Genomic DNA, 24,176 nt, shown 5'->3' with positions numbered 1-24,176 from the left:
GTTTCGAAGTGGCTAGACTGCGCCGCATAAATTAACCTTGGTTGGCGATCCTAGTTTGAGACTCCGAATACAACGGTAACTCATCTCGCCTGCTTTTTCCCTGGTTCGAGTCAAAGATGACATGGTTGTCAATGCTGAAATGACGGTTTTTTTGGCAGGTTCACACTTCGGACAGGCAAGCCGGCGATGTGTCTACCACAATTCTACAGAGACTTTCAGGAGCCAATGCCGCTGTGTCTGGTACCCGAGGCTACTTGAGGTAGTGATCAGCCTTTGTTCCATTTAACCACAGGCCAAGATATTCTATATTAATCTATGCAACAATGCACTAAAATTCCCAATATCTTCAATCTTGCAACCGCCCTCAGATTAGCTCTCAGGTTCTCATCGATATCCAGGCTGGCGTGCTTCGCAAGAAGACACTCGGAGGCCGGTTATCATACAACTTTGGCTTTTGGTACTGCGTACTCATCACCGGGCAGGTCTCGATTAAGGCGGGCAAAAGGATGGGTAGGAATGAAGGAAATTCAAAGCGAGAATGTCATTTATTCAAGTCGGGTTATAAACATGGTGGTATTGACATACAGGTTCAAATTCGAGGTGTAAACGCGGGAGTTGGAACAATGTACTCTTCAGCAGCGCGTGATGATGTTACCGAATACTGGGCCATTTAATACGATAGACGTCGGCCTTTGCGCGAAGCCAAAGGGTATAGGGAAAAGGAGATGCGACTCAGTTTCGCGACGCGATGCTGTCCAGGGCGTAAGGAAAAGAAATCAGCCGCCAATCCCTTAGATCTCTGTTCAAACTCAATCATTCACACTTGGCAAATGTCATCTTCCATTCAGCTACAAATATTGCAGGAAGGATGATGTCCATTTGTCGGGTTTGTCCGGTTGGTCAAGGTGTCATGAGAAGCTCTAGTGTGAATGCTGTATCATCATTGGGATCGTAGCGAAGGTCCAGTTCTCGAACCTGCGTTGACAAACATTAGATGATGCTCTCAGCGAGACACAATGAATGAACAGGGGAAATGTGAAGAAAACCATACCTGCTGATTTATGGAGGAAGAGGACTTGGCTCTCTCAACCACGCGGGATAAATTGCGCTGTCCGACACGTGATCAACGATGTCATCACAGTTTGCGGAAGCTCTCAAAGCAACATCAACTTAACAGTGTTATGACTCCACGATATTTAATGGTTGATTCATGATGGTAAGCTCGATTCTTCTATTTCCATCGTCATGTGTCCGGTGACATGTTTATGGCTTGTTCCAAAGGAATCGCCATTCTAACAGGTGTATAGTTATAGGTTTTGAGGAACAGCTCATGACTTGATCAACGTCTCTGGCGTATCAAAACTCCGTCGATTATCTCGAAAAGAGATTGCTCAAATATACCTATTAAAAAATGGCGTCTTGGATTCAAAGACAACAACATTCCCACCAGGCCCAGCTTGCCGCAACCGCGGTACTTTCCGGAGCTGCTGTTGCGGGTGCGATTCTTGGTTTCCAGAAGTTTAGGAGACGGGAAGCTGTGAAACAATTGAAGGCTTCTATACCAGAAATCAACGAGCAACATCACGCAGAGAAACTGAATGAATTCGGTGCCGCCCCACCCAACCCATATTGGAGCAAGGAGGATGAGCGTGGTGCAGCTCTTGCACTAAGAGCACAAGAGGGAGACTATGACGAAGGTAAGCGTTGGCTTCGCTCAATTAGCGGCGGGCGACGAGTTTATGCTAATACTGTTTTTCTCATGTAGAGCTTATTCTCGAGCAGCTCGCCCGTAACCGCGTTTTCCTCAAGGATGAGGGCCTTGCCAAATTACGTTCTTCATTCATAATTGTTGTTGGATGTGGGGGGGTTGGCTCCCATGCTGCGGCTTCGCTAGCTCGGTCAGGCGTATCCAAGATACGGTTGATCGATTTCGATCAAGTCACACTCTCTTCCCTAAACCGACATGCGCTCGCCACGTTGGCGGACGTGGGGACTTCGAAGGTGCACTGTATCCGCAAGAGACTGGAGCAAGTTGTTCCGTGGGTTAGGTTTGATTGCCGGAATGAGCTCTTTGGCGGATCTGCTGCCGACAATTTGTTGGCTCCGTGGTCCTTGGACGATGCCGACAAAGGGCAGAAGCCTGTCTACGTGCTCGATTGCATCGATAATATACAATCCAAGGTTGAGCTACTACACTATTGCCACTTGCACTCGATCCCCGTTATCTCTTCAATGGGTGCCGGATGCAAGTCAGACCCTACGCGCGTCATGATTACGGATATCTCAGTCAGCTCAGACGACCGGCTCTCACGCAGTACTCGGAGGCGGCTCAAGCTTCTGGGCGTGAACTCTGGTATTCCAGTGGTATTTTCGACAGAAAAACCCGGGCCCGGGAAAGCAACCCTATTGCCCTTAGCAGAGGAGGAGTTCACCAAGGGCCAGGTAGATGAACTCTCAGTTCTGCCAGATTTCCGTTCGCGAATTCTCCCGGTGCTTGGAACCATGCCTGCCGTGTTCGGATACACCCTTGCCAACCATGTCATTTGCGACCTCTCAGGATACCCGACAGATTATAGCATGGGTGGAAAGGGCAAGGACAAGCTTTACGACACCATCCACACCGCGTTACTTGTAACTCTCGAACGTCTTGCGAGAGCGGAGATCGGAACCCAACCTATCGGGCTTCGTTTGCCGTTGAGTAAGGAGGATGTTATATACCTTGTTGATGAGATTTGGCGAGGCAAGAGTGTCGTGACTGGTCTTCCAAGCCGGCTGCAGCTCACTCTATGGAACCGTCCACCCCAGGGATTTAAGCCTGATCCCGAATGGGAGAAGCAAGGACAAATTTTTGTTCCTTTTAAGCTGGAAGACTTAGTGTTGATGACCAAGGAGGAAGCCACGCGCCATGAAAAAGAGGTCCTTCTCGGGGGAAAGAAGGTGGAAGAGCTATACAGCGAGGATGTTCTCCAGAAGGTGAACCGGCGCAGAAGGGAGATGGAATATTACGAACAATTTAGATGATATGTCAGTGTATATTAGTTTTACGTGTGGTAGAATATAGGTCTTGGGGGCGTGACGATCCTTAACTATAAGAGCCGAAACTCTATCATGGATGCTGCATAGGGCTGACTGCCTGTTCCTGTCAAGTCTGTCAAGTGCAAGAGGAAACCCGCTGTTTCTTTGACCAAACAAAATAATAAGCAATATTCACGGCAATAAGGAACAACAATAACACAGGTGTCATTCAACTAAGGATCTCACAGGACCTTCGAGGACCATATGATGGGTGAGACTTCCGGAGCAGGCCAAGAGTTTATTATATCGCACGCGACACATTCCGCAGGTGTCTAAGACCTTTCCCCCACCTCAAGGCAGTAATTGGAACCTGACTATCTCTCATCTCATGGACATTCACCTACATTGAGCTTCACATTATCTCAACTGGCGAAACATCAAAATCTGGCTCTTTCGCCCGCGCAAATGGCGGAGAGCGACCGGGGGCGTGAGACTTTCGACATTTCCGACATCTCCAGCGACGACGGCCTGCACCACAGTCCTCCATCTTCTTCGCCATCCACGTTTACACGTTTCACTAGCCCATTAGTAAACTATATCCGAAATGAGTGGCAATCAGGCGCAAAATATACGCAGCTTCCTTCCGCCGCGGATCAGTCCGACCCCCCGAAGTGGGTACAGATGATCCTGTCAATCGTCACAGTGCCACGATTCCGACGACACGCGATCGTATACCTGAGTCTTTTTATTTTTTGCGTCCTCGGCTGGCAGTATATTCTGTCTCCGAGGTTAGAGGAGAGGTCGACGATTCTGACTTCCCTGGATCCGAGGCAAGAGGACATCGTCGAAGGTTGGTCTGGTGCCAATGCGCTGCCGCAGTTAGAAGAGGTGGTTCAGTTGCGAGAGCTGAATCAAACACTCTTACCCGCTGCTCTGGTACCTGAGGATGGTATGTCGGGTGGAAGGCGGTTGATCTTCATTGGGGATGTGCATGGGTGCAAGTCCGAGCGTGCGTATCTATCTTCCCGTTTCATTTCAGCTTCGCTTGATGCTCATTTTCGGTGAACAGTGGAAAATTTACTTGACAAAGTATCTTTCAACGCGACCCATGATCATCTAGTCTTCACCGGTGACTTGATTGAGAAAGGGCCTGATAGCCTGGGGGTTGTCGATCTTGCGCGAAAATACAACGCGTCTTGTGTTCGAGGCAACCATGAAGACCGCGTTCTAGCTCTTCGCCACGACATGCTCGAATCAAACATCACCGATGATTCATTCGATGTGGCCCATGCGCAAAATGCCAAATCCCGTGGGCTAGCCTTCCAGTTGAGCGCCGATCAGACAGAATGGCTCGACGCATGCCCTGTAATCCTCAATGTCGGCCAAATCACCAACATGGGCCAGGTGGTCGTCGTCCATGGCGGCCTCGTTCCGGGCGTTGACCTCGACAGGCAGGATCCCTACGGTGTCATGAACATGCGCGCTGTCGACCTAGAAACGCATCTACCCAGCTCAGAGCGAGACAAGGGTGTAAAGTGGACAAAAGTATGCTCAGACTCAGTATTGCTATGTTCCGCTAGGATCTGCTATACTAACCTCTACAGCTGTTCAACAAACACCAGTCCCTTGCCCTCCAGTCCGAAAACGGTATCGTGACAGTAGTCTACGGGCACGACGCCAAATCAGGGCTCTCTCTGAAGGAATACACCAAGGGCCTGGACTCAGGATGCGTGAAAGGTGGCAAACTAACCGCCCTGGTCGTCTCCGATGGTGGGCACCAAGAAATCGTGCAGGTGAAATGCTCTAAACATCAGAAAGACAAAAAATTAACGTGAATTCCCCCGTTTGCGCTATTCGCGTCAACATTGCATGCTGCCTTTTAATGTTAGCATTATGGGTCCGTCGATTATAGTATATCGGTCTTTTCTTTACATTGAGAGGCGTTGTACCGGCATGTGTGTATATATATATATATATATATATATGCGTTCGGACCGGCAAAGGTCATATTTGGTCTGTTTTGGGTAGAGCGTGTTATGGACCCTGAACTCTGGTATTCTAGGTCTAAGGCATATAAGAAGATATAATTAATACACTGAACATAATAAGTATAGTCCTGGCCTGGTATAAATTCATCGCATTAGCAGCATATAAAATGCTCCTGTCGTATGTTATTCGGGGAGACCTAGGTGTATCCAAGTAGGTTTGTCCAGTAGGACGTTTGACCAATCTATTCATTGCAAATACAGAAGCCAAGAAACCCATGTATTTCTGGCTAATCCAGCACACTCCAACTATGTTACAATGGAGGCAGACGTTATATACAAACCCTACAACCCAAATTATACACTCATAATCATCTATAAGTTTCACCAGAGCCTTCGCCAGAACTGGGAACAGGAACAGATGCATTCCACTCACCATCACCCGCCCACATCACAGGTGGCGTGAAATCCTCGTACCAGAACCCGCCCATGGCATTCTCCTTCATATATCCAAAGCGGAAATACTCAGGGCCCTCTGGTTCGAGTTTCGTCCAATTCCAGCTCGGGATTTTTACGTCTGCGGCTCCGTCCGCTCCGAATGCATGGAACCTCTCGACGTCGTTGACTATAACGCTTAGGCCGTCGACCTCAGCGGGAAGAACGAGAGACTCAAAATCGAAAGATATAGTATCTGCAGAGGACATGCTAATTATGGATGACGCGATCTCAGGGAGGACGGAGCCTAGTTGGGCGCCATCGAGGAGAGAGGCAGAGGTCTGAAGGATAGAGTCGAAGCCCCATCTTGCGATGCCGTTTATGAATAGGCCCATTAGAAGGCCTTGATAGAGGAGGCTGGGCCGAGTTTGGAGGGTTGTACCCGGCAGGAAAAGTAGGGCGAGGACGTAATGGTGGATGCGGAGGTTCATGTTAGGGACGAGGAGAAGGATAATGACACCACCGACCAGAATGCCGTAGACGCCTAGCATTCTGGGCATGCGGCCTTCATTGCGGAATGCGATGGCTTGTGTGAGTACTATGGCTATGAGGATGACGACTATGGTGATTAGGGCTGGTATAGCGCCGGGTTGTTGTTGGATGTCGTGGGGTGTGAGGCGCGATATTGGGATTTTATCGAAAGTGTCTGTGTTGAGGGCACCAACCCAGCAGGGCCCAAGCCAGAGGATGGTCTTGTCCCAGTGTGCGTCTAGGTCGGTTAATGTGCGGCGGATGCAGAAGTAGTAGATGGCGAAGCCGACGAAAGCGCATGGGAGGAAGCGGCCGAGGGCGGTTGAGACTATTTCGTAGTAGTCAGGGGAGTATGGAGGATCGGACGAGAGGGCAACTTGGAAGTAGACAATGAAAAAGATAGAAGTGTAGAATGCTGCTGGCGTTGTGACTGCCAGGGAGAAGAGTGTTGATACAATGACGGAAAATGTAAACAGCGGCCAGCGGAGATCCTGGCAATCGAGAGCTCCATCTTCTTGGGTCTCGCCCCCATCAAAGGTGAAGGAGAGCGGGAAGTAAGATGGGAACTCAACGCTTGAAATACCGTTTCTCACACTTGCCGGGAACATCTTCTGCATGCCCGTCCGACGCAGGATGCCACAGCCACCCTTGCTGTCTTCGAGATGTCCGGCATGCATTGCAGCTTGACAAATAGAAGAATCACCTCGATAGACTGCTTCGGTCTCGTCTTCATCGGTACCACCTCCAATAACAAGTTGCTGGTAATTAATCTCCTGTGGGCCAACGAAATACGGCTCAAGAACCATGAAGGACGAGCAACCTGCAGGACAGCGAAATGCGAATGTTCCTGCATCAAATGGACGACAGTAATCTCCATCAAGTCCACAATTAGTTGCATTTGACCTGCATACATACACGTTAGTTGCACGTCGCGAATCTGGAGCCTCGGATCGTACCAAAGTTTACTCCAGCAAGAAAGTTTAACTGGGTTCCCGTAACCTGGTATTTCCTGGCCTGCTACACTTGCATGCAAGATGGAAAGAAATACAATCCCCCATAACATGAGAGAAACTAGAAGAAGACAGCATTTCGCTTTCGTGCTGCGAAAGTAGCGGTCGATGAGACGGCCGGGCGCGGTCTGCCATCGGGCCAGCCAGGGGTTGATCCGATATTTGTGCGGCGGCGATGGGCCACGCATCCAGTCTAACATACCATCGACAGTACATGAGAATCGCTTTTGCTCTTGGAAAGGAGGACGATAATTAGAAGTGGGGAGCAGAGGCTCGCTCGTGCTCTGTTCTTGGTGGACTGGGGCGGGATCAAAGCTGTCCCGGCCATTTGCTACCAGTTGGCTATTGTCTGGATTATCTTGCGATTTTAATGAATATTCATCCGGCTGCCGCGGTAATCTCTCGAAAGAGGAGGAACTTGACCGGGGCGATGGCATTTTTGTCGCTCCATGGGTGACGACTGACTCGAGGAGAAAGCTGACGCTGTTAGTTGTGTTGGTTTCACCCAGGTCCGAGTTAGTCATCGTCTCTATGTGATTTCCCTATGTTAACAGTACACAAAAAGGTTAATCTTAGAAAACTTAAGTTATATTTTTAAAGAATAAATTAACTATGGTACTTTTCACTGAGTGAAGAGAACTTAAGGAGTGAAAAAGGCAGTTGCCTTCATAACAGACCGGGGTATTAGCATCAGGTAAATTACTTCATAACAAATCATTGTATCATCGTATCATGTATCGTAAGTCGCAAGACAAGCTAATTGCGAAATGGAAGCACTGAAATTGTGGGCAACGAGGTCTGAAAGATAACGCGCAGCCCTATCGTTTTGGGATTCCTTGCAACGCGAAGGTTCGCCGACAGGATAACGAGTGAGTTTGACATCGTACAAAAGGCACAATGTCAATTTAGACACGATAGCGACCACCACTAGCAACATGGTTAGGACCATAAAACTATCTTAAGGCCGTAGACGACAGGACTCACTATCGGTCAGTTGCATGTCTCCTGACGCGGAATGTAAACCAGATGCCCTGAAACAACCATCAGTATCAGTATGAAGTCTTCTAGGCTTCAAGGTACTAACCACAAGTGCAGAGGCAATCCAGACAATAGCTGAAAGGAAGCTAAATGCCTGCGAGGCTTTCCACCGGCCACACCACGTGTTATCCGTTATAGAGCCCCAATGCCAGATGCTATCGCAGCCGAGCCGTCTGTTGGCATCGACTTGTATTCCGAAGGCAGCGAACCAGGCAAAAGAAATAAGCAAATCCACTGTAAGAATGTCAGCCAAGTCACGACGAACAGAATGTATAAGATTTCACGACATACACGGCCATGTAAAAAATCCCGACGAGAAAGGGATTAGCCATACGAGGCCGAATAATATAGATATTGCAGCAATTACTTCGGTGTAGATCCATCGGGGCTTAGGCCAGACATCAATGTCATCAAACGTGTGGAGGAACCAACCGACAATGCCGGCAACAACCTGTCATAATTAGCTCTATCCACTGTTTAACGCGGATGGTTCCAGTCCGCCGACGAATCGATGATCTTACAGCACCAAAGGCGACCTCGGCTATGCGGAGAATAATCGACACCAAGCGTGAGAGGACAGGCATGATGGTATTGGTGGAGTGAAATTGGAGTAAGAGTGGGCTTCGTGGAGTTGATCTTCGATGCAGTGCCTTAGTCTGAGGTTATCTGAATGACAGAAGCTTATTATCTGAAGGAGAGACGGCGGAAAAGAGAGCGACTCAGGGACAAGACCCCGTTTAAGTAATAATGCCTCAGAGTGCGCTTTCACCGTTGAACGCCCCTTGCCTCAGGTATAACTTGCTCATCGTGTGAGAACGTGATCAAACCCTCGGCCATGACGTCGCTGGCAGCAACCGATTGGTCTCCCGCATATCCGTCAGGTCTGCCCAACGCCTGTCATGCCTGGAGGAAAAGTTCACCAACCCTGACTGGGAAACTGATTGACCAGGGAGGATGGTGTGGTCAATCTTTCTGCCTGGCCAGACTCGGTGATACGTCACACAGGCGGGATGGAGCTTGTTTTGCTGGCACCCAGGGATGGCTCAATCCATCTCGGTTGGTGATTAATATCCATCTCTTCATCTATTTAGCGTCTTAGCCTTTTCCTGAGTCGACTCCTTCTGGCAGAAGACTTGCCATCATTTTAATATGTTCATCTGTACATCGTCATCGCATCTTGAAAGTTGAAGCTCTCTTGCACTAGTCTGTTTTCCACCCAACCTAGTTCAGATGGATCAGCACTAAGATTGCGCCTTTCGGCAAATGTGCAGATATCTTGCGAAGTCCTTCAATTCCACTGAGGATTAGCAAACATACTGGGACTTAACGATCAACTCATTGGCAGATTCCTGATCCGTTAGCCCAAATCCAAAGTATATTACAGAACGTATTAATATAGCGCATGCCCTATCACAGAGAAAACCCAAGTCGCGAATAGATCGCCACTTTTAGTGCTGCAAGAACCACTCAAAGACTGTCCTAAACACTCCCTTCGCGCCACTTTCAATCACATCTCCATGGCACGGAATCAACCGATTAAACTCCCATTTATCGATCCTGCGCATCGACTCCGTAAACGCCCCCCGATCCTCCTTCGACAAGATATACCACGCAAACCTCTTCTGCATCGTCGCCGGCGGGGCCGTAGATAACAACGGCTGGACAAGCTTCGTAAGAATCCCTGACGTCGCATTTTGCCCAGTTTTGGAATACTGTTCACGCGCAGGGAGATTGAACAGTAGGTCCGCCTCAATCAATGTACATGAGGGTTTATGCAGGAACACCAGTTCCTTGGACCCGTGTCCGTATACGTATTCGATGTCGAATTCTTGGTTGAACTCCTCGGAAATGGGCCAACCAGTTTCTTTATTCTCTTTCTTAAGGATGTGTTTGAATGGTGTATCCTTGTAGTCTGGGACGGACTGTCTCTTCTCATACAATCCTTCGGGAGCAATGATATCCGCGTCCGGAAAGGCATTCTTCCATGCCGTTAAGTGGATGTGGTGTTCCATATCAAGCGCTGCGATGTATTTGACTCTACCACCTAGGCCGGATATCGTCTCCTGGACTGCGGGGGTCAGGTTTACGGGAGAGAAGACGGCTAAGGAGCCCGTTGACATTCGCACTAATTGGTTTTCGTGTTATTCAAAGCGGATTAGGATGGGACAAGGCATAAATCGACTTACCAAGTGTTCCTCGTCCGCCAAATTTTAATCGCCCAAATCGCGCAAAAGGTAAGCTCATGGTAACGACATTGGACGTGACATTTCGGATTACCATGACATCGTCCGGATTTGTGGGAAATAGTTGGGGCGCCATAGTGATAACTTTGCTTTTACGTTCCTTTAATCGGATTCTGTGAGCGTGTGGGTCACTTGACAGAATATAAAGCTTTTAATCCGTTCAGGTCGATTTTGATATCCTGCTTTCAAAGCGCCTGGCTCGACGTTTGGTCGTCACCTTAAGTGATCACAGCTGAGCTCGGTTTTAAAAGGCACACTTGTCCGATAAAAATCAATTGCCGCGGTACAAACCCACTTGGGATGAATAGGAATCTTTCAGTCGTGTTCTGGAGGATAATGGTTCTTGTGAAGCTGAATCTTGAGCTTGGGGAGTCGGTGATTTGCTGACGTCAAGGGCCGTTACCTCGTGTGGGGAAACGGCTGATAAGGGAAATCAATGTGCGTGGAGCCGTGGACAACACCCGGAAATAGTATGGGCGGATCAATGATCGTGACAACGACGACCTGCTAGGTTAATTTAAGATCCATTAAATCTAGTGTATATTCCAACCGGATGGGGTATATCATAACCAGCTACGCTATGCCGTGCTTGCTCTCAACTCCTGCGCACCGAAAAGAAAAATATAGCGAAAAATAGGGACACGAATTTGAACACTAGCCATACCACCCGCGCGACGTGTCATGCTGCTCCTCCTGTCGATGAGGAATAATGCATTTATCAATGTTATACGCCTCAATCACATCCTTCCATGTATCAAAGTCGAGGCTGAATACTGACTGCCGCTTCTGAATACCATGTTTCTGGGCTTCACTAGGTGCATAGGGCTTTGACGGATCTGTTATTGCAGTGGTTAGATAATGATGGCATGCTATATCAGCAGGGATTCAGGGGTTCATACGCAATGTTGGCAAACCTCTGCTATCTGTCGAAATTCCAACTGTGCCGTCCCGGACCAGGAAGCTCAGATAGAACAGGTTTTCCACGGACTGCCCGAATGATTTGGGGTTAATGCAAAACTTGAATAACGGCACGCCAGCATCATCAGCAATATGATGCTTGGTCATCACAGCTTGAATTTCCTCATCTGTAGGCTCTCCTATTTGCTCCAGAGTCTCGGTAACAGCGGTTTCCGCATTGTCTTGCGTTTCACCCAGAAGTTTGTTTATGTTGGTGCACATAGCCGTGAGGTTGGATGACTCTTGCTTATCTAAATCTTCCTCTCTGAGCTCCTGGGGTCGGACCGCCTGAGATGGATCAATGCGCTCCCTTGCTCTTCGCTGTGCTATTTGGCGGGTACGCTTTTGTACCGATAGTGGTCCAAGAAGGAACCCAGAGACCGCAGGCCTAGCACTATGGCGAAAACAGGCAGAACGCCCAAGCCAATCCCAGTTCATTCCGTCTCCGTCCTCCTCGTCGCTATTATCAAGGTCTGCCTGAGTCCTTCGCGGAGCACGGCGGCGTTGGGTGCTGCTAATCGAGGCATTCGGATCTTGCGGGCCCGTGCGCATGAACGAGATACATTTCGAAACGAATTCGTCAACATCGATCCCCGCACCTGCGTCGCCCAAAACTAACGTCGCAGTTTTCTTATATGACAAGTCCGCGGCATTTACCAGAAGACGAGAGTCGATTGTCGCATCCGAAGTTTGTTTAACGTCTTGAAAGTACTCGTTTGCTTTTAGTATGGTGTCCTTAATACCGGTATTTCCGGCCTGTAGGTATTCATTCCTAGAATCTGAGCAATAATTAACACGCGCTCCAGATAATCAGTAGCGGGGTATTACCATTCAACTCTCGTGTGAGATCCCGGAGTCCCTTGCGTACTCTTCGTCTTTCAGCTGTATCCTGGTCAGGGTCGTAGAACTGTTTACTGGCTTGTCGTCGTTGTTCTGATAATGGCTGCTGACGTCCACCTTGGATATTCGAGGCTCTGTCGCCCAGGCGTTGCCGTTTCGTATTATTCCTTGAAGATGACATCGTGTGAGTCTGACTTTTCCGTTTGCTGCGGCTAGTATTTTCCAAGTTCTCCTTGTCGGAGGGAGACCCTGGCGACTGACGAGGGGGTGTTGAGCGAACTTGTTGCGGACGCGCCATGCTCGCAAGGCTTATTTCTTTGACCCAGCGGTTGCGCGAAGGCGGTTTCAAAGGCAGGGATCTCGATTTGACAAAGACGGGCTGAAACTAGGCACCAACAAAAATAATGCAGAACAAAAAAGCAATAGTATTATCAAACGGCGATACGCCCGCGGATCCTGGAAACAAAAATCTCCAACTGAATATCCTTTTCGGGCTGGAGGCGCGAAGGCTCGCGCGCTCCAGACGCGTTCGAAAAGGGCGCCACGTGATGTCACCTGCCCCCCCCAACGTCATCTCCAATCGGCACTGAGCTTCCTTCCACCTCGAGACATTATCAAAGTGAGCAACTTATCTCAATCATGCAATAAAGGTAGTCAAATAGTGATGCGCCAGGCCAAGGATGGAGGCCTTCACATTTGCGGTTTCCACGCAGGTGGACTTCCCTATACACGTCAAGATGTATGCCATAATGTCACTATCTCTACTGCAATAGAGAGCATCTGAAGTGTATAAGAGCGCTTGGCTAATGGGAAATACAGCGGTTCATTGGAAGGGAAGCAGAAACAAATTCCATTCTCGGTTCTATTGAAGCAGCCAGAGTTGCGGCACGTGGGCTCCGCGCAGAATCCGCTATCTGATCTGTTTGTGACGGCGCAATTATGGTCGGAATCTAAGCCTTTGGGGGTACCCTTGCAAACATCTTACAAAGCGTTTAAGGCTGCGAGATCTTGGAATGAATGGCTACAGCTACCCATGTCAATTAAAGACGCCCCTTTAAAATGCCAACTTGCTATCACAATTTGGGACTTATCCCCGTTTGGCGGAGAAGGCGCAGACGGCCATTATGTCCCATTCGGTGGGACGACGATACGACTGTTTGACGAGGATGGGAAATTGAAGACTGGGAGACAAAAATGCAAAGTTTACCGACACAAGACTGCAGACGGGTTCTCGGCGACGACAACGCCTTCGAGTCCTCCGAAAAAGCGAAAGGGAAACAAGCCCGACCCGCTTGGCCCTTCTACCGAAGAGATGGAGCTGGAGAGGGTGGAAGTCTTGATTAAAAAACACGAGATGGGCGAAATTCCGCGGATTGACTGGATGGATCAAATGGTTTTCCGTCAGTTGGAGAGGCTGAAACTTAACGCCGATGAGGCTGCGCGGAAACGTGCTGTTCTTCTAAAAGCCAACAAGGACAAACATTCAGGTGGCGAAGAAGATGAAGAGGACGAAGAGGATTTCGACGACGAAAACTTCACTTTATACATTGAATTACCACGGTTCGACCATCCCATCGTATGGTCCGATCACGAATATCCCCCACCTCCCATCTCGTCATATCCGCAGAATGCACCCGGAAACGCAAATGGGGCTTTGAAACCCCTGCCGGAGGTTCGCTTTGGTCCTGGGATTGAAGGAGCGGATGGCGAAGGAGTCATCAGAATTTACGACCCCGAAGTTGGTCAAACAGGCAACCCCTGTGAGGACAAGCATCGGAGACTCATCCGTAGCCATCGTACTGGCATTATGGATCGTGACCTCAAACCTAATCCTAAAATCCGTGACGACCTTAACATAATTGTGTCTTACGAGCCTACGCAGGACCTGACCGCCGAAGAAAAGGATCTTGTATGGCGTTTCAGATATTATCTTACCCGAGAGAAAAGAGCCCTTACAAAATTCGTCAAATCGGTCAACTGGAGAGATGTTGGAGAAGCGCATCAGGCTGTCGAAATCCTACCAAAATGGACTGAAATCGACGTGGATGATGCTCTAGAGCTACTTGGTCCGACCTTCGATAATGCGGCCGTTCGTTCCTATGCTGTGGAGCGGCTTCGCAAGGCGGATGACGATGAGTTACTATTGTATCTCCTCCAACTCGTGCAGGCGCTTAAATACGAAGACAATGCCCATGGCGACGCGGATATAGCTGCTCACGACTCCTCCTTAGCCAACTTTCTCATTACCCGTGCGGCCAACAATTTCAAACTTGGCAGCTACCTTCACTGGTACCTGATGGTCGAATGCGATGACGCTGGCCCAGGGACGCTGTCTTCTCACCGTAGGCTTTTCGCCCGGGTTGAGTATTACTTCATGGCAGAGTTAGAGCGGATTCATCCCGACCACAGGAGGACGCTCCTACGCCAGGGTGAACTTATCGCCGTGCTCTCAAAAATCTCCAAGGACATCCGTTTTGCTCGAGAGAACCGTCCTCTCAAGATCGAAAAATTGAAAAAATTCCTTAAAGATCCAAAGAACGATCTCATCCAGTTCGAACCAGCCTTGCCTCTTCCTTTGGATCCAGATGTCTTGGTTACTGGTTGCTTTCCTGAGGAATCAAACGTATTCAAGTCGTCTCTATCTCCTCTGCTCCTCACATTCAAAACGACTGAAGGCCGAAAATACCCGATTTTATTCAAAGTCGGTGATGATCTTCGTCAAGACCAGCTCGTTATCCAAATCATCATCCTGATGGATCGGCTCCTCCAAAAAGAGAACTTAGATCTCAAACTCACCCCATATCGTATCCTAGCCACCAACGCCACAGCAGGTGCGATGCAATTCATACCCTCAACATCACTCTCTGCAGTCTCCGCCCGATACAAAACGGTCCTCGCATATCTTAAGGCTAACAACCCGGACGATAACGAGCCACTTGGCGTCCGCAAGGAGACAATGGATACTTATATCAAATCTTGTGCTGGCTATTGCGTGATCACATACCTCCTTGGTGTCGGCGACAGGCATCTCGAAAACCTGCTCCTCGCACCAGACGGGCACTTTTTCCACGCCGACTTCGGCTTCATCCTTGGTCGTGACCCTAAACCATTTGCACCGATGATGAAACTCTGCAAGGAGATGGTCGAAGGTATGGGTGGGACTTCGTCACCACTGTACCTGCAGTTCAAGCAATACTGCTTCACAGCCTATACGACGTTGCGCAAGTCCGCAAATCTCATTCTCAATCTCTTCAGTTTGATGGTTGACGCCAACATTCCAGACATCCGTGTAGAGCCAGATAAGGCCGTTCTGAAGGTGAAGGAGCGATTCCATCTCGAAATGACTGAAGAGGAAGCCATCCGCCATTTTGAACAGCTTATCGGTGACAGTGCCAACGCCATATTTGGTGTAGTCATTGACCGTCTTCATGACTTTGTGCAGGGATGGCGAGCGTAGCCGATTTCTAACATGTTCTTTGATCTACGACATGGTTCATCTACACGTAACTGGGATGGAATATCCCAGTATATCGGCCATATGATACCCCTACTTTGTAACAGTATGTAATATAGATCTGGATTGGAATATCATAAATGTCTACAATTCTAGAAACAACATCGTACGCAAAACATACAAGTCGTATATCTATCAATGAGCGCCTCTTCCCGACTCCTCATCTATATGTGGTCGAATCTCGTCAAGTTCTACCCAATCCAACCCTGCGTCATCGACATTGCTTGATGGTCTAGTATGCGCTGTAGGCACATCCGTAACAGTAGCGGAACCGTGAGGATTCTGATCATCGGACGAAAATAGTCCTCTAGGAAGATGACTGTTGCCAGAACTGGATCCGGGTCCGGGTACGGCCTCGTTCACTTGAGCTTCGGCATCTTCGTCATCTTCTGGTGTGCCTTCTTTGCATGCCCATGCGTCCACGAATCGAAGAACTTCTCGTGGCCACCATCGCTTCATAAGTGAAAGGCGGGACGGTACCAGGGCTACGATCAAGATTGGGAAGACTGGCGCGCCTCGAGTTAGCGCGAGGATGAATATCGCTACTGTGATAGTTATCTGCAGGATCATAAAGATATGGACTGGGGCATATGATGGGCGTTGGTTAGTGCTCGCGGCTGTATCGGAGTTACTGGAGTTTTCTTTCTTTGCGAGTTTAGACGGGAGAGGTGGCAGTTCAGATGGGGGCGTGAGGAGATAGAACGCCCGGTACAAAACCGGAGTCCGCAGTCAGTATGTAAGAAGCAAAAAACTATGAAGATGTACTACTTATTTAACGGCCAGACTTTGCTCACCCATGAACACGAACAGTCCAGCGAGAACGCTTGTGGGTGTCAAGCCAAGGACCTTCATCAAGGGAGGACTAACAAAACAAAGAATAGCCCCAGCATGAAGGGAGGCTGACCAGCGTTGTTCATAAACACGTTTGACTTCGTATGTTTCGATCTCCTCCTCTCCATCTACAATCACGGTGCGCTGTTCATTCTCCGGATGCATCAATGATTCAAAGTGGAGAGGAGCTTGAGGAAGGAGTCAGTTGGCTGGAGGGATGCCCAAAATGCCCCACAAAGCTGTGGTAGTGCCTAGGAGGACGATATCCCAGGCAAACCCGCCTGGCTTCTGTGTCCCATAACGATCAATTGTGCAAATAATTGAACTCACCTCATGATCAAAAAAGAAAAGGAAGGTGATAATGATTCACGGAAGGATAGCAGCAAACGCCCACCGAGCTTGGTAGCTCCCAAAATTCCACAACAAACAAGGATCGGTCTGGAGAGGACAGCTTGAATGACGTGCTGATAGGAAGAGGTCATTCTGTCCAAATTCGCGAGTTCGCCAACATGCGGTAAGCCGATGAATATAATGATAGAGATCGCCGCCGCATACTCGGATAGGCCAATGCGCACATTACGGTGAAATAAAGGTTTCCAGCTTTCTGCGGTAGAAAGAAAAATCGCGAGCAGCATTGTTCCTATGGCGCCGATGACAGCATTAAGAAAAGCCGCAAAGGTGAGTGCTTCATGGGCTCTCTCCAACTCTTGAATGGCCTTATGGAAGTAGATGATACTATTCAGAATGGAGAATATTTCCGTAGTAAATGTTGTCACATAACGCGTAGTCCAGTCATGCGCATTAATAATAGCGAGCAAGTAGTGCTGCCATGCTGCGTGGCTGAGAGTCCAGGCCATAAATGGTAAAAACGGTATCTCGAACTCATCGCAACATAGTTGATAGATGTTCTCGGCAAGAACTGCGAAGGGCCCAGTCACCCCGAGAATGGTCAATGGTTGGATAGAGAAGCTGAAGGAACCAGCTATTCAGCATTACAGATCCAAAACACAGACAACCCGTGAAGCCATCTACACGGAGAATATCACCCCACAGTGCCCCGTGTTCAGCACTACTTCAATTGCTCCATAACTCTTGCCGGTCAAGACATACCGGTACAGGTCCCTAGCAAAAATAATACCGGGAAGAAGATTCGTGAAGAAGGCATAAACAGCGTTCGCGAGGATCAATTGGTTGAATACTGTCCAGTCGGATGCATAGCGGCGGCGAAGACTCAGAATATCTTGCTTGATGAGCTGGAAAGGACGCAGCGGCCCTTCGGATGCCACAGTTCCTTTCAATGCACGGAAAGCCTCAAGGGCGTGTTTCGATGGGGTGATGATGGAGTGAGCATCATCTCTCCCGGTTTCTTGATCATTCTCATAGGCAATACTGAGCTTCCGGCCTCGTCGTCGTCTCGGTTCTAACCTAGAAGGAACGGAAATAACCCGAGTTGAGCGAGGACGAAAGGCAGATATCAACGGTATGATAGTCAGTGTGAGCCCAGCTAGATTTGATCATACTTATTTGCAGTGGGTCAAGAGACGAAGTGTAGAAGCGTATTGGAAGCCAAGGAGGGCCATCTCTTGGCTACGGGTGACGTAGAGGGGCTACAAATATGTATGGAAGTGCACAGCGAGATTTGACTTGGATATGAGTAATTAGCTCCTCATCAATACAAACGTCCTATTTACCGTACTTGCGGTGCTGGGTTTTGACTGAGCAACCAGGATGAATATCTATGGAAAGAAAGAGTGTTATCAAATCCAGACGGGCAGTGTATGCTTCCCGAAAGGGCAACCATACGGCACCGCCTTCTCCACCGCCTTTTTCACCGCGCTCTGTGTCGCAGAAAATGCGGCCAAAAGAGAGTTCCAGCCCAGAAGTATCGCATATTCTGCGGTAGATAATGCCGCCAAAGGGTGCGCCTATATGGTCTTTGGTGACAGTTTTACAAGCTCTCAACCCTTGGGCTTCCGGTAATGGCTACTAAATTCGTGCCCCGCCGGATATTTCCCGACTATGCCTCCATCCCGCGGTCCTACTTTCTCGGCCACCATAGGGCCGGGCTAAACAAGATGCGGAACATGCTTTCTTCAATCGACTACGTGGTTGAATGCCGAGATTCTCGAGTGCCAGTTACGTCCGTGAATCCCATGTTTGAAGAAGCTCTAGGGAAGACAAGGCGGTTGATCGTTTACACCAAGAGAGACCTGGGGACCGAGACGGGATCGCCAGCACAGAGGGCTGTAAGTAGCGACAAGCCATTGACTCAGCTCATAATTTACTCACAACTCTTCTTTTCATCCTTAGGCTGAAAGGAGAATTCGAAAATTTGATCAAAATAACCCAGTGTTCTTCGTCAGCTCATCTTCTCGCCCGGATGTGAGCAAAATCCTAAAACACCTGCGCAACGATGCTGAGGGACCTGACAAACTTGTCGGCTGCCGTGTATTGATAGTCGGAATGCCCAATGTTGGGAAGTCTACTTTGCTAAACAACCTCCGCAGCGGCGGCGTGAGAAAGGGCAAGGCTGTCCAAACCGGAGGCCAGCCGGGCATCACTAGGAAAATCGGATCCCCGGTAAAAATCATAGAGAAAAACGATGGCTCCAAAGTTTACGTACTGGATACCCCAGGGGTCTTCATGCCTTATGTGCCGGACGCTGAAAATATGTTGAAGTTGGCCCTTTGCGGCTGTGTCAAGGACTCTGTGATATCTCCTGTCACACTAGCAGATTACCTGCTGTACCACATCAATTTGCACGACTCTGGTATATACCAGCGCTGGGCGCCAGCAACCAACGAAATCCAGCCGCTTCTAGACAGCTTCGCGCGCCAAACGGGGCTGCTCGCGAAGGGCGGGATGCCCAACATTGACCTCGCCGCACTGCATTTTATTCAGAAATGGCGCTCTGGTGAGCTCGGTAAGTTCATACTCGACAACTTACAGGCGGAAGAACATCGTCGAAACTTGGGCATTGAGAACAAGGAAAGCATCAGTATCACACAAGCCCTAAAAGCAGAGAAGGCAGCAAAGAGGCAACATACAGTAGAAACATCAGATAAATAAAATTACCATCCATGTACATATACCCCGCCAACAAAATATTCTGCATTTAATGTCAAGTTTACAAGAAAAAGACAGGCCATTACATATGTATTCGAGATGCACCGAGCTAAGCCGAGAAATGAACAAACCCCAAACGAAAGGAAAAGCAACGAGCACCTTAAAAATTTATGAGATCTTCTCCAATAGCCGCCGTCTCCTTCTATCCACAAGTTCTTCTTGTACCTCCTCCAAAGTTGGCAACCGCCATTCGACCCCATCTCCAGCATCTCCGGGCAATGGTTCCCATCCGTCTTCCGCATCGTCCTCGCCAACTGCTTGCTTCCGTAGCTTCTCCACGGCTTCTCTCTCCCTCTGTGACTCATATGCAAGCAATGTCCCATCTTCCTCGTCAAGCCCATAGCCGAAATAATTCGCATCGACCTTTTTCGTCGCAATATCTCCACCCCGTCCAACACTTGGCCCCTCATCCTCCTCAGCCGGGCCTCTCCCCCTCCTGGTCGCCGCTTCAAGCATCTCTTTAACGCCCGGCAACTCTCTCGCCCGTCCAAAATACCGATATCCTTTCCCTCCACCGGGTATTTCCCTTCCCTCGTCGTCATAAACCCGCCCAGACCCACGCATATAATTCGGTCCGCCCATATTCCGAATTTGCATTTCCCACGCCCACTTCTCGCGCATGAGCTTGTTGATTTCGTCGTTGAGGTCGCGAATCTGGTGGTCCGAGAGACTGGGTTCTTGAATCCGAGACACCTTGCGCGATATTTCTTTGAGGACTTGGCCGCGCCATTTTTCACAGAGTGGAATCGAGTCAACGGAGGTGATGGCCTTCGGGCGGCGCGTGCGGCCCATATCAATGATTCCCAGGTCCGCAGCCTGTTGAGCTCGGAAGCGGAAGAGCATTGACTGGGCTTTTTCGCTGTTTCGTGCCTATAGCCATAGGTTAGTAACTTTTTCCCCCATTCCATAATTTCTTTTTTGGGGCTTTGAGGGAAACGAAAACTAGGCAGTAAGTCGGTGTTCTTTCTGTAAATTCGACGCACCATTTTGAAGGTATGTACAAGGGAATGTAATCAATGTTAAATTCCTTGCGGGCGGCGGGTGTTGGGAAGTTCGACTTCTGTTCTGCCAAAACGAGTGAACTTGATCTAAGCTCGGGTGGGTCGCCGTTGTCTCCACAAGCGAGCGCTTAGTGTAGACGCGCGTCTACCGAAGACAGTCCATCTACATCAATCCAACGGTCGTTGAACGAGGGACGGTATAACTGGAAAATTCTGTTCTAACTTCGGTACCTACTGTCTCTGTGCTTATAAAGCTGTGCGCTTGTCTTGAGAAAAATCGACACTTTAATTGTCTATTCTCAGTCAATCACTGTGACACGCCTAATTACGAATACATATATATTGGCTTAACGTTGTTTGAAAAAAAGCGATAAAACTAAATAATGATCTCTGATATACGCCTCCACCAATACGAGCATTCAATCCACAAATATTATCATCATAAACATCCAAAATGCGTATTCACATAACACTAAAACGAAACAAAATAAATGCAAGACGCTCCATCCTCAGTACCTCATAAACATACGCGGTTGCCATGATATCATGTTCGTAAAGTTTCATGCCGGCCCTGCGCAAGACTTTCGTCCTTGCGGATGTTTCAAGCAAAGCGGCTTTAGATTTGCGCCGTTCCCTAAAGGAAGCCTTTGGTGTTACTGGGCATGCGTTGTGGTAGGTCGCCAGTGGTATAAGCGCCGCTTCCTCGCCGGCTTCCAGTATCACTAAAAGTGACATGGCTCCTCCCGACCCCCCGTTCGACCCTGAGAGCCTTCCACCCATTCAACTCACGTTCGAGTTTAAGCGACTTTTCGCGCTCTTCACGTAACTCTCGCTCTGCTCGCCGGGCCTGGAGCTGAGAGTCCGACTCGCTTTGCTGCAGTTCATCGATGCTCTTGAGAAGGCGCTCCACCTTCTCGCGGCCTCTATTAACGTCCTCTTCGAGTTGAGAGTTCATCTTCTCGCGCCTCTCAATCTGAGATTGTAGATCCTTGACCGTACGGTCAACGTTTCGCACCGATCGCTGTTCTGAGCTATTCTTCGCTTCTTGTTCCTCGAGGTGGGTTTCCAACTATTAAAGCTTGTTAGTGTACAGACATTTCTAGAGGCCGGAGGGGCTTATTTCATACCTCCTTGATTCTCTTGTGAAGGAATCTGATATCCTGGCTACCCGAGGAGTAGCTCTTTGTTTCCAGGTCGACACACCGTAGTTGTGATTCCTTCAACTGCTTCTCCAGGGCGGCCTTATCCTTGAAGAGCTGTGCGTTGGACTCTCTCTCAGCAGTCACTTCCTTCTGCATTTCAGTAGCAAGAGCTTCTGCGCGTCTCATTTTCCCGACAGCTGCAAGGGAAACATCTTCCTGTTGAGCAAGTTTGGCCTTAAGCTCTAACAACTCACGATCCATGCTTGCGGCGTTACGCATGGACGGGCTTTCGCCCTTGGCGAGGTCCTCCAACCGTTCTCCGGCTTCTGTCAACCGTGCTTCAAGCATCTTCTTCTCTTTGAGGAGAATATCGCGCTCCGCAGTCACGTCATCGACAGAAGTTCTTAGGCTCCTGACTTGAGACAAGAGAGAAACGACCCTCGATTGGGCTTCATTGTGTGCAGCGGCCGCTTCATCGCGGGACGTTGTTACATCCTGCAGCATAATCTCCATGCGCGACTTTTCTTTAGCCCATGTTGAGCTGTTCAGCACCTCGTTATCCCACTTGCTGCGAAGGTCTTCAAGTTCTTCTCGGAGACGGGACGTCTCCCCGCGGCCGTTGAGGACCTTCTCACGTTCCATCTGAAGTTCGTTGTTGAGGGTGGTTATCTCACGTTGGTATTTTTGCCTTGTTTGCTCCATTGACGTCTCCTTATCCTCGATATCAATGGCGCGCTGATTCCGGTAGTCCTCAAGCTCGTTCTGTAGACGTTGCTTCGCCTGAAGGGCACCCTGCAATTCAGCGGCTTGATCCTCCATCCTAGCTTCAAATGACTGTGTCTGCCGTTGTAGATCGTCTATCATCGCCTCCATCTCTTTGCGCTCGGCCATGATCTGTGCACAACTGTCCTCGGTTTCTTTGGCCTGAGACTTGGCAAATTGCTCCGCTCTGGTGGCTTTGAGGAGTGTGATCTCTGCTTGCTCGAGCTTGCTGAAATACTCGTCCGCACGGCTCTTGTAGAGACTGAGACTAGCACCGAGGTCCGCAGACTTTGACGTTTCTGCATCGAGACGAATTTGCAGATCGGAAAATTCTTGAAGAAGTTGGTTCCTGCTCACAACATCCTGCTCCCTGGCGACCTGCAATTCCTGGGCTTCTGAGCATGCATCACGGAGCTCAACCTCGAGGGTGGCCTTTGCTCGTTTTAGTTTCTCAAACTGCGCTTTGGCATCTGTTATTTCGGCGACAGTTTCATTGTGTACTCTAAGCAATGACCTCCTGGATTGTTCTTGAGAGTTGATGAGGTCGTAGAGTTCTTCGTGGGATTTGGCCTGAACATCACGCAATGATAGCTCCCCAGAGCGAATGCTCCTTTCAAGAGCTGATACCTTCTTGGAGGAATCATCGAGTTGGTCGTGCAGGCGGCCATTCTCTCGCTCTAGAAGTTGCATGCGTCTAACCGAGGGGCTTTCATCCTGCCATACGTCCCGCGGAGCAGACCGATCGAGCTGACTTTGGAGATGCTTGTTCTGCATCTCGCTCATCTGGAGTCTGGTTTGGAGCTCCTCAATCTCACCTGCCAGGTCCATGCGCTTTTGGTAGCCCACGGTATCCACCGTTTTGTCGGAGCGCGCAGAATCATTTGTGTTGTCGTTTAAGTTTAGTCGGCGATTGGGTGTTGTTGGGGTTCCAAGCTTCTTCGCAATGGCACTTTCAGAGTTCTTCTGGAGATGAGTAGGGGTGCGATTTCCGGCGACTTGGTTCTGATCAATTTCTTCCAGCAATGCACGTTTGGATGAGGAGTGACGGGCGTCAAGATCCTTCATTTCCTCCCCGTGTCGACGACGCATCTCTGCAAGTTGGCCTTCTGCTCGATTGTATTTTTCGTCGGACACTTGGAGTTGACTTCGCACAGTTTCCAGCAGCTGGGCGAGGTCCACCTTCTTGGACAAGTCAGGTTGAATCTTCTCCCATGAGTCAGTGGAATTCTCTGCTTCCGGTTCGACGATTTTGTGCAGAAGCATGAGCTGTCGGTGCAAGCTCTCGATTTCCTTATTTCCGGAGTCTAGCGAGCTTTGCAGCTTTCGCGTATTCGCTTGTGCCTGTGTCCTGAGTTGCCTCTCTGTCTCCAAGTTTCGGTTTGCTTCCGCGAGTTGAATAGAGGCTGTGGAGGCGGCTTTTTCAGCATTTCGGCTAGTTTTGTGTTCTCTGTTGACTTCGTGATTTAGGTCCTCCACGCTCAGGGAAAGCTTCTCTTTCTGCTTCTCCAATGACGTTACGGAAAGTTGCAGATCGCCTAGCTGACGCGAAAGTGCCTTGTTGTCTTCCTCGAGCTTTGTCTTTTCCTTCTGGAGGGTCGTAACACGTAGGCGTTGGTTTTCACTGGCCTTTGAAGTCGACCTAGCGATGTCCAAGTTCTTCTGCTGGATTTTGGTTAAGAGCGCACGATTGTCGTTTTCGGAGGCCGTTAACCGGCCCTTGAGGGTAACTAATTCCCTCTCCAAGCG

The 24,176-nt window shown here is 49.2% G+C and overlaps 10 protein-coding genes across 10 annotated transcripts; 4 read left to right on the top strand and 6 right to left on the bottom strand.

The window, feature by feature from the left end:
• Positions 1-1,411: 1,411 nt before the first annotated feature.
• Positions 1,412-3,021, top strand: ASPSYDRAFT_155401 (tRNA threonylcarbamoyladenosine dehydratase; the record flags this gene model as incomplete). Its single annotated transcript, XM_040842455.1, has 2 exons — positions 1,412-1,697; positions 1,766-3,021. The coding sequence occupies 2 exons, from the start codon at positions 1,412-1,414 to the stop codon at positions 3,019-3,021; spliced, it is 1,542 nt and encodes a 513-aa protein (XP_040700869.1).
• A 229-nt stretch (positions 3,022-3,250) lies between these two features.
• On the top strand, positions 3,251-5,008 carry ASPSYDRAFT_47360 (putative serine/threonine-protein phosphatase). Its single transcript, XM_040847413.1, has 3 exons — positions 3,251-4,024; positions 4,085-4,560; positions 4,620-5,008. The coding sequence occupies exons 1-3, from the start codon at positions 3,481-3,483 to the stop codon at positions 4,848-4,850; spliced, it is 1,251 nt and encodes a 416-aa protein (XP_040700868.1). The 5' UTR covers positions 3,251-3,480; the 3' UTR covers positions 4,851-5,008.
• Positions 5,009-5,098: 90 nt separating this feature from the next.
• Positions 5,099-7,431, bottom strand: ASPSYDRAFT_206092 (uncharacterized protein). The gene is made up of 2 exons (XM_040843896.1): positions 6,923-7,431; positions 5,099-6,869 (listed from the first exon to the last, which is right to left on the bottom strand). Exons 1-2 carry the CDS (start codon positions 7,411-7,413, stop codon positions 5,372-5,374), a joined length of 1,989 nt encoding a protein of 662 aa, XP_040700867.1. The 5' UTR covers positions 7,414-7,431; the 3' UTR covers positions 5,099-5,371.
• A 450-nt stretch (positions 7,432-7,881) lies between these two features.
• On the bottom strand, positions 7,882-8,598 carry ASPSYDRAFT_91352 (MARVEL domain-containing protein; the record flags this gene model as incomplete). Its single annotated transcript, XM_040852473.1, has 5 exons — positions 7,882-7,903; positions 7,961-8,007; positions 8,061-8,248; positions 8,306-8,465; positions 8,536-8,598. 5 exons carry the CDS (start codon positions 8,596-8,598, stop codon positions 7,882-7,884), a joined length of 480 nt encoding a protein of 159 aa, XP_040700866.1.
• Positions 8,599-8,989: 391 nt separating this feature from the next.
• ASPSYDRAFT_1115966 (uncharacterized protein) lies at positions 8,990-10,622 on the bottom strand. Its single transcript, XM_040839934.1, has 2 exons — positions 10,201-10,622; positions 8,990-10,139 (listed from the first exon to the last, which is right to left on the bottom strand). The coding sequence occupies exons 1-2, from the start codon at positions 10,331-10,333 to the stop codon at positions 9,463-9,465; spliced, it is 810 nt and encodes a 269-aa protein (XP_040700865.1). The 5' UTR covers positions 10,334-10,622; the 3' UTR covers positions 8,990-9,462.
• Positions 10,623-10,911: 289 nt separating this feature from the next.
• On the bottom strand, positions 10,912-12,352 carry ASPSYDRAFT_155037 (non-structural maintenance of chromosomes element 4 family protein; the record flags this gene model as incomplete). Its single annotated transcript, XM_040842420.1, has 3 exons — positions 10,912-11,093; positions 11,157-11,993; positions 12,043-12,352. 3 exons carry the CDS (start codon positions 12,350-12,352, stop codon positions 10,912-10,914), a joined length of 1,329 nt encoding a protein of 442 aa, XP_040700864.1.
• Positions 12,353-12,667: 315 nt separating this feature from the next.
• On the top strand, positions 12,668-15,678 carry ASPSYDRAFT_47356 (phosphatidylinositol 3-kinase VPS34). Its single transcript, XM_040847412.1, has 2 exons — positions 12,668-12,793; positions 12,874-15,678. Exons 1-2 carry the CDS (start codon positions 12,735-12,737, stop codon positions 15,509-15,511), a joined length of 2,697 nt encoding a protein of 898 aa, XP_040700863.1. The 5' UTR covers positions 12,668-12,734; the 3' UTR covers positions 15,512-15,678.
• Positions 15,679-15,703: 25 nt separating this feature from the next.
• On the bottom strand, positions 15,704-17,917 carry ASPSYDRAFT_33192 (uncharacterized protein; the record flags this gene model as incomplete). The annotated part of the gene is made up of 6 exons (XM_040845059.1): positions 15,704-16,110; positions 16,363-16,587; positions 16,677-16,687; positions 16,730-17,368; positions 17,510-17,819; positions 17,845-17,917. 6 exons carry the CDS (start codon positions 17,915-17,917, stop codon positions 15,704-15,706), a joined length of 1,665 nt encoding a protein of 554 aa, XP_040700862.1.
• Positions 17,918-18,378: 461 nt separating this feature from the next.
• ASPSYDRAFT_155147 (putative GTPase MTG1) lies at positions 18,379-19,468 on the top strand (the record flags this gene model as incomplete). The annotated part of the gene is made up of 2 exons (XM_040842430.1): positions 18,379-18,645; positions 18,710-19,468. The coding sequence occupies 2 exons, from the start codon at positions 18,379-18,381 to the stop codon at positions 19,466-19,468; spliced, it is 1,026 nt and encodes a 341-aa protein (XP_040700861.1).
• A 165-nt stretch (positions 19,469-19,633) lies between these two features.
• On the bottom strand, positions 19,634-20,511 carry ASPSYDRAFT_33190 (pre-mRNA-splicing factor ISY1; the record flags this gene model as incomplete). The annotated part of the gene is made up of 2 exons (XM_040845058.1): positions 19,634-20,395; positions 20,509-20,511. The coding sequence occupies 2 exons, from the start codon at positions 20,509-20,511 to the stop codon at positions 19,634-19,636; spliced, it is 765 nt and encodes a 254-aa protein (XP_040700860.1).
• Positions 20,512-24,176: the final 3,665 nt, after the last annotated feature.

Source organism: Aspergillus sydowii (assembly GCF_001890705.1).
Source record: "Aspergillus sydowii CBS 593.65 unplaced genomic scaffold ASPSYscaffold_8, whole genome shotgun sequence".
In the NCBI taxonomy this organism is placed as follows: Eukaryota; Fungi; Ascomycota; class Eurotiomycetes; order Eurotiales; family Aspergillaceae; genus Aspergillus; species Aspergillus sydowii.
The sequence above is the reverse complement of the archived record's forward strand: the minus strand, read 5'-3'. Positions and strand labels throughout refer to the sequence as shown.

What these genes read in the sequence shown, in the direction of transcription:
- ASPSYDRAFT_47356 (XM_040847412.1), top strand. Translation starts at nt 12,735, where the DNA reads ATGGAGGCCTTCACATTTGCGGTTTCCACGCAGGTGGACTTCCCTATA. An exon ending in TTCCCTATACACGTCAAGAT is followed by an intron (nt 12,794 to 12,873) that starts GTATGCCATAAT and finishes TGGGAAATACAG; the next exon opens with CGGTTCATTGGAAGGGAAGC.
- ASPSYDRAFT_1115966 (XM_040839934.1), bottom strand. Translation starts at nt 10,333, where the DNA reads ATGGCGCCCCAACTATTTCCCACAAATCCGGACGATGTCATGGTAATC. An exon ending in TGGCGGACGAGGAACACTTG is followed by an intron (nt 10,140 to 10,200) that starts GTAAGTCGATTT and finishes AAAACCAATTAG; the next exon opens with TGCGAATGTCAACGGGCTCC.
- ASPSYDRAFT_47360 (XM_040847413.1), top strand. Translation starts at nt 3,481, where the DNA reads ATGGCGGAGAGCGACCGGGGGCGTGAGACTTTCGACATTTCCGACATC. An exon ending in GCATGGGTGCAAGTCCGAGC is followed by an intron (nt 4,025 to 4,084) that starts GTGCGTATCTAT and finishes TTCGGTGAACAG; the next exon opens with TGGAAAATTTACTTGACAAA. An exon ending in AGGGTGTAAAGTGGACAAAA is followed by an intron (nt 4,561 to 4,619) that starts GTATGCTCAGAC and finishes TAACCTCTACAG; the next exon opens with CTGTTCAACAAACACCAGTC.
- ASPSYDRAFT_206092 (XM_040843896.1), bottom strand. Translation starts at nt 7,413, where the DNA reads ATGCCATCGCCCCGGTCAAGTTCCTCCTCTTTCGAGAGATTACCGCGG. An exon ending in TCTTGCTGGAGTAAACTTTG is followed by an intron (nt 6,870 to 6,922) that starts GTACGATCCGAG and finishes GTATGTATGCAG; the next exon opens with GTCAAATGCAACTAATTGTG.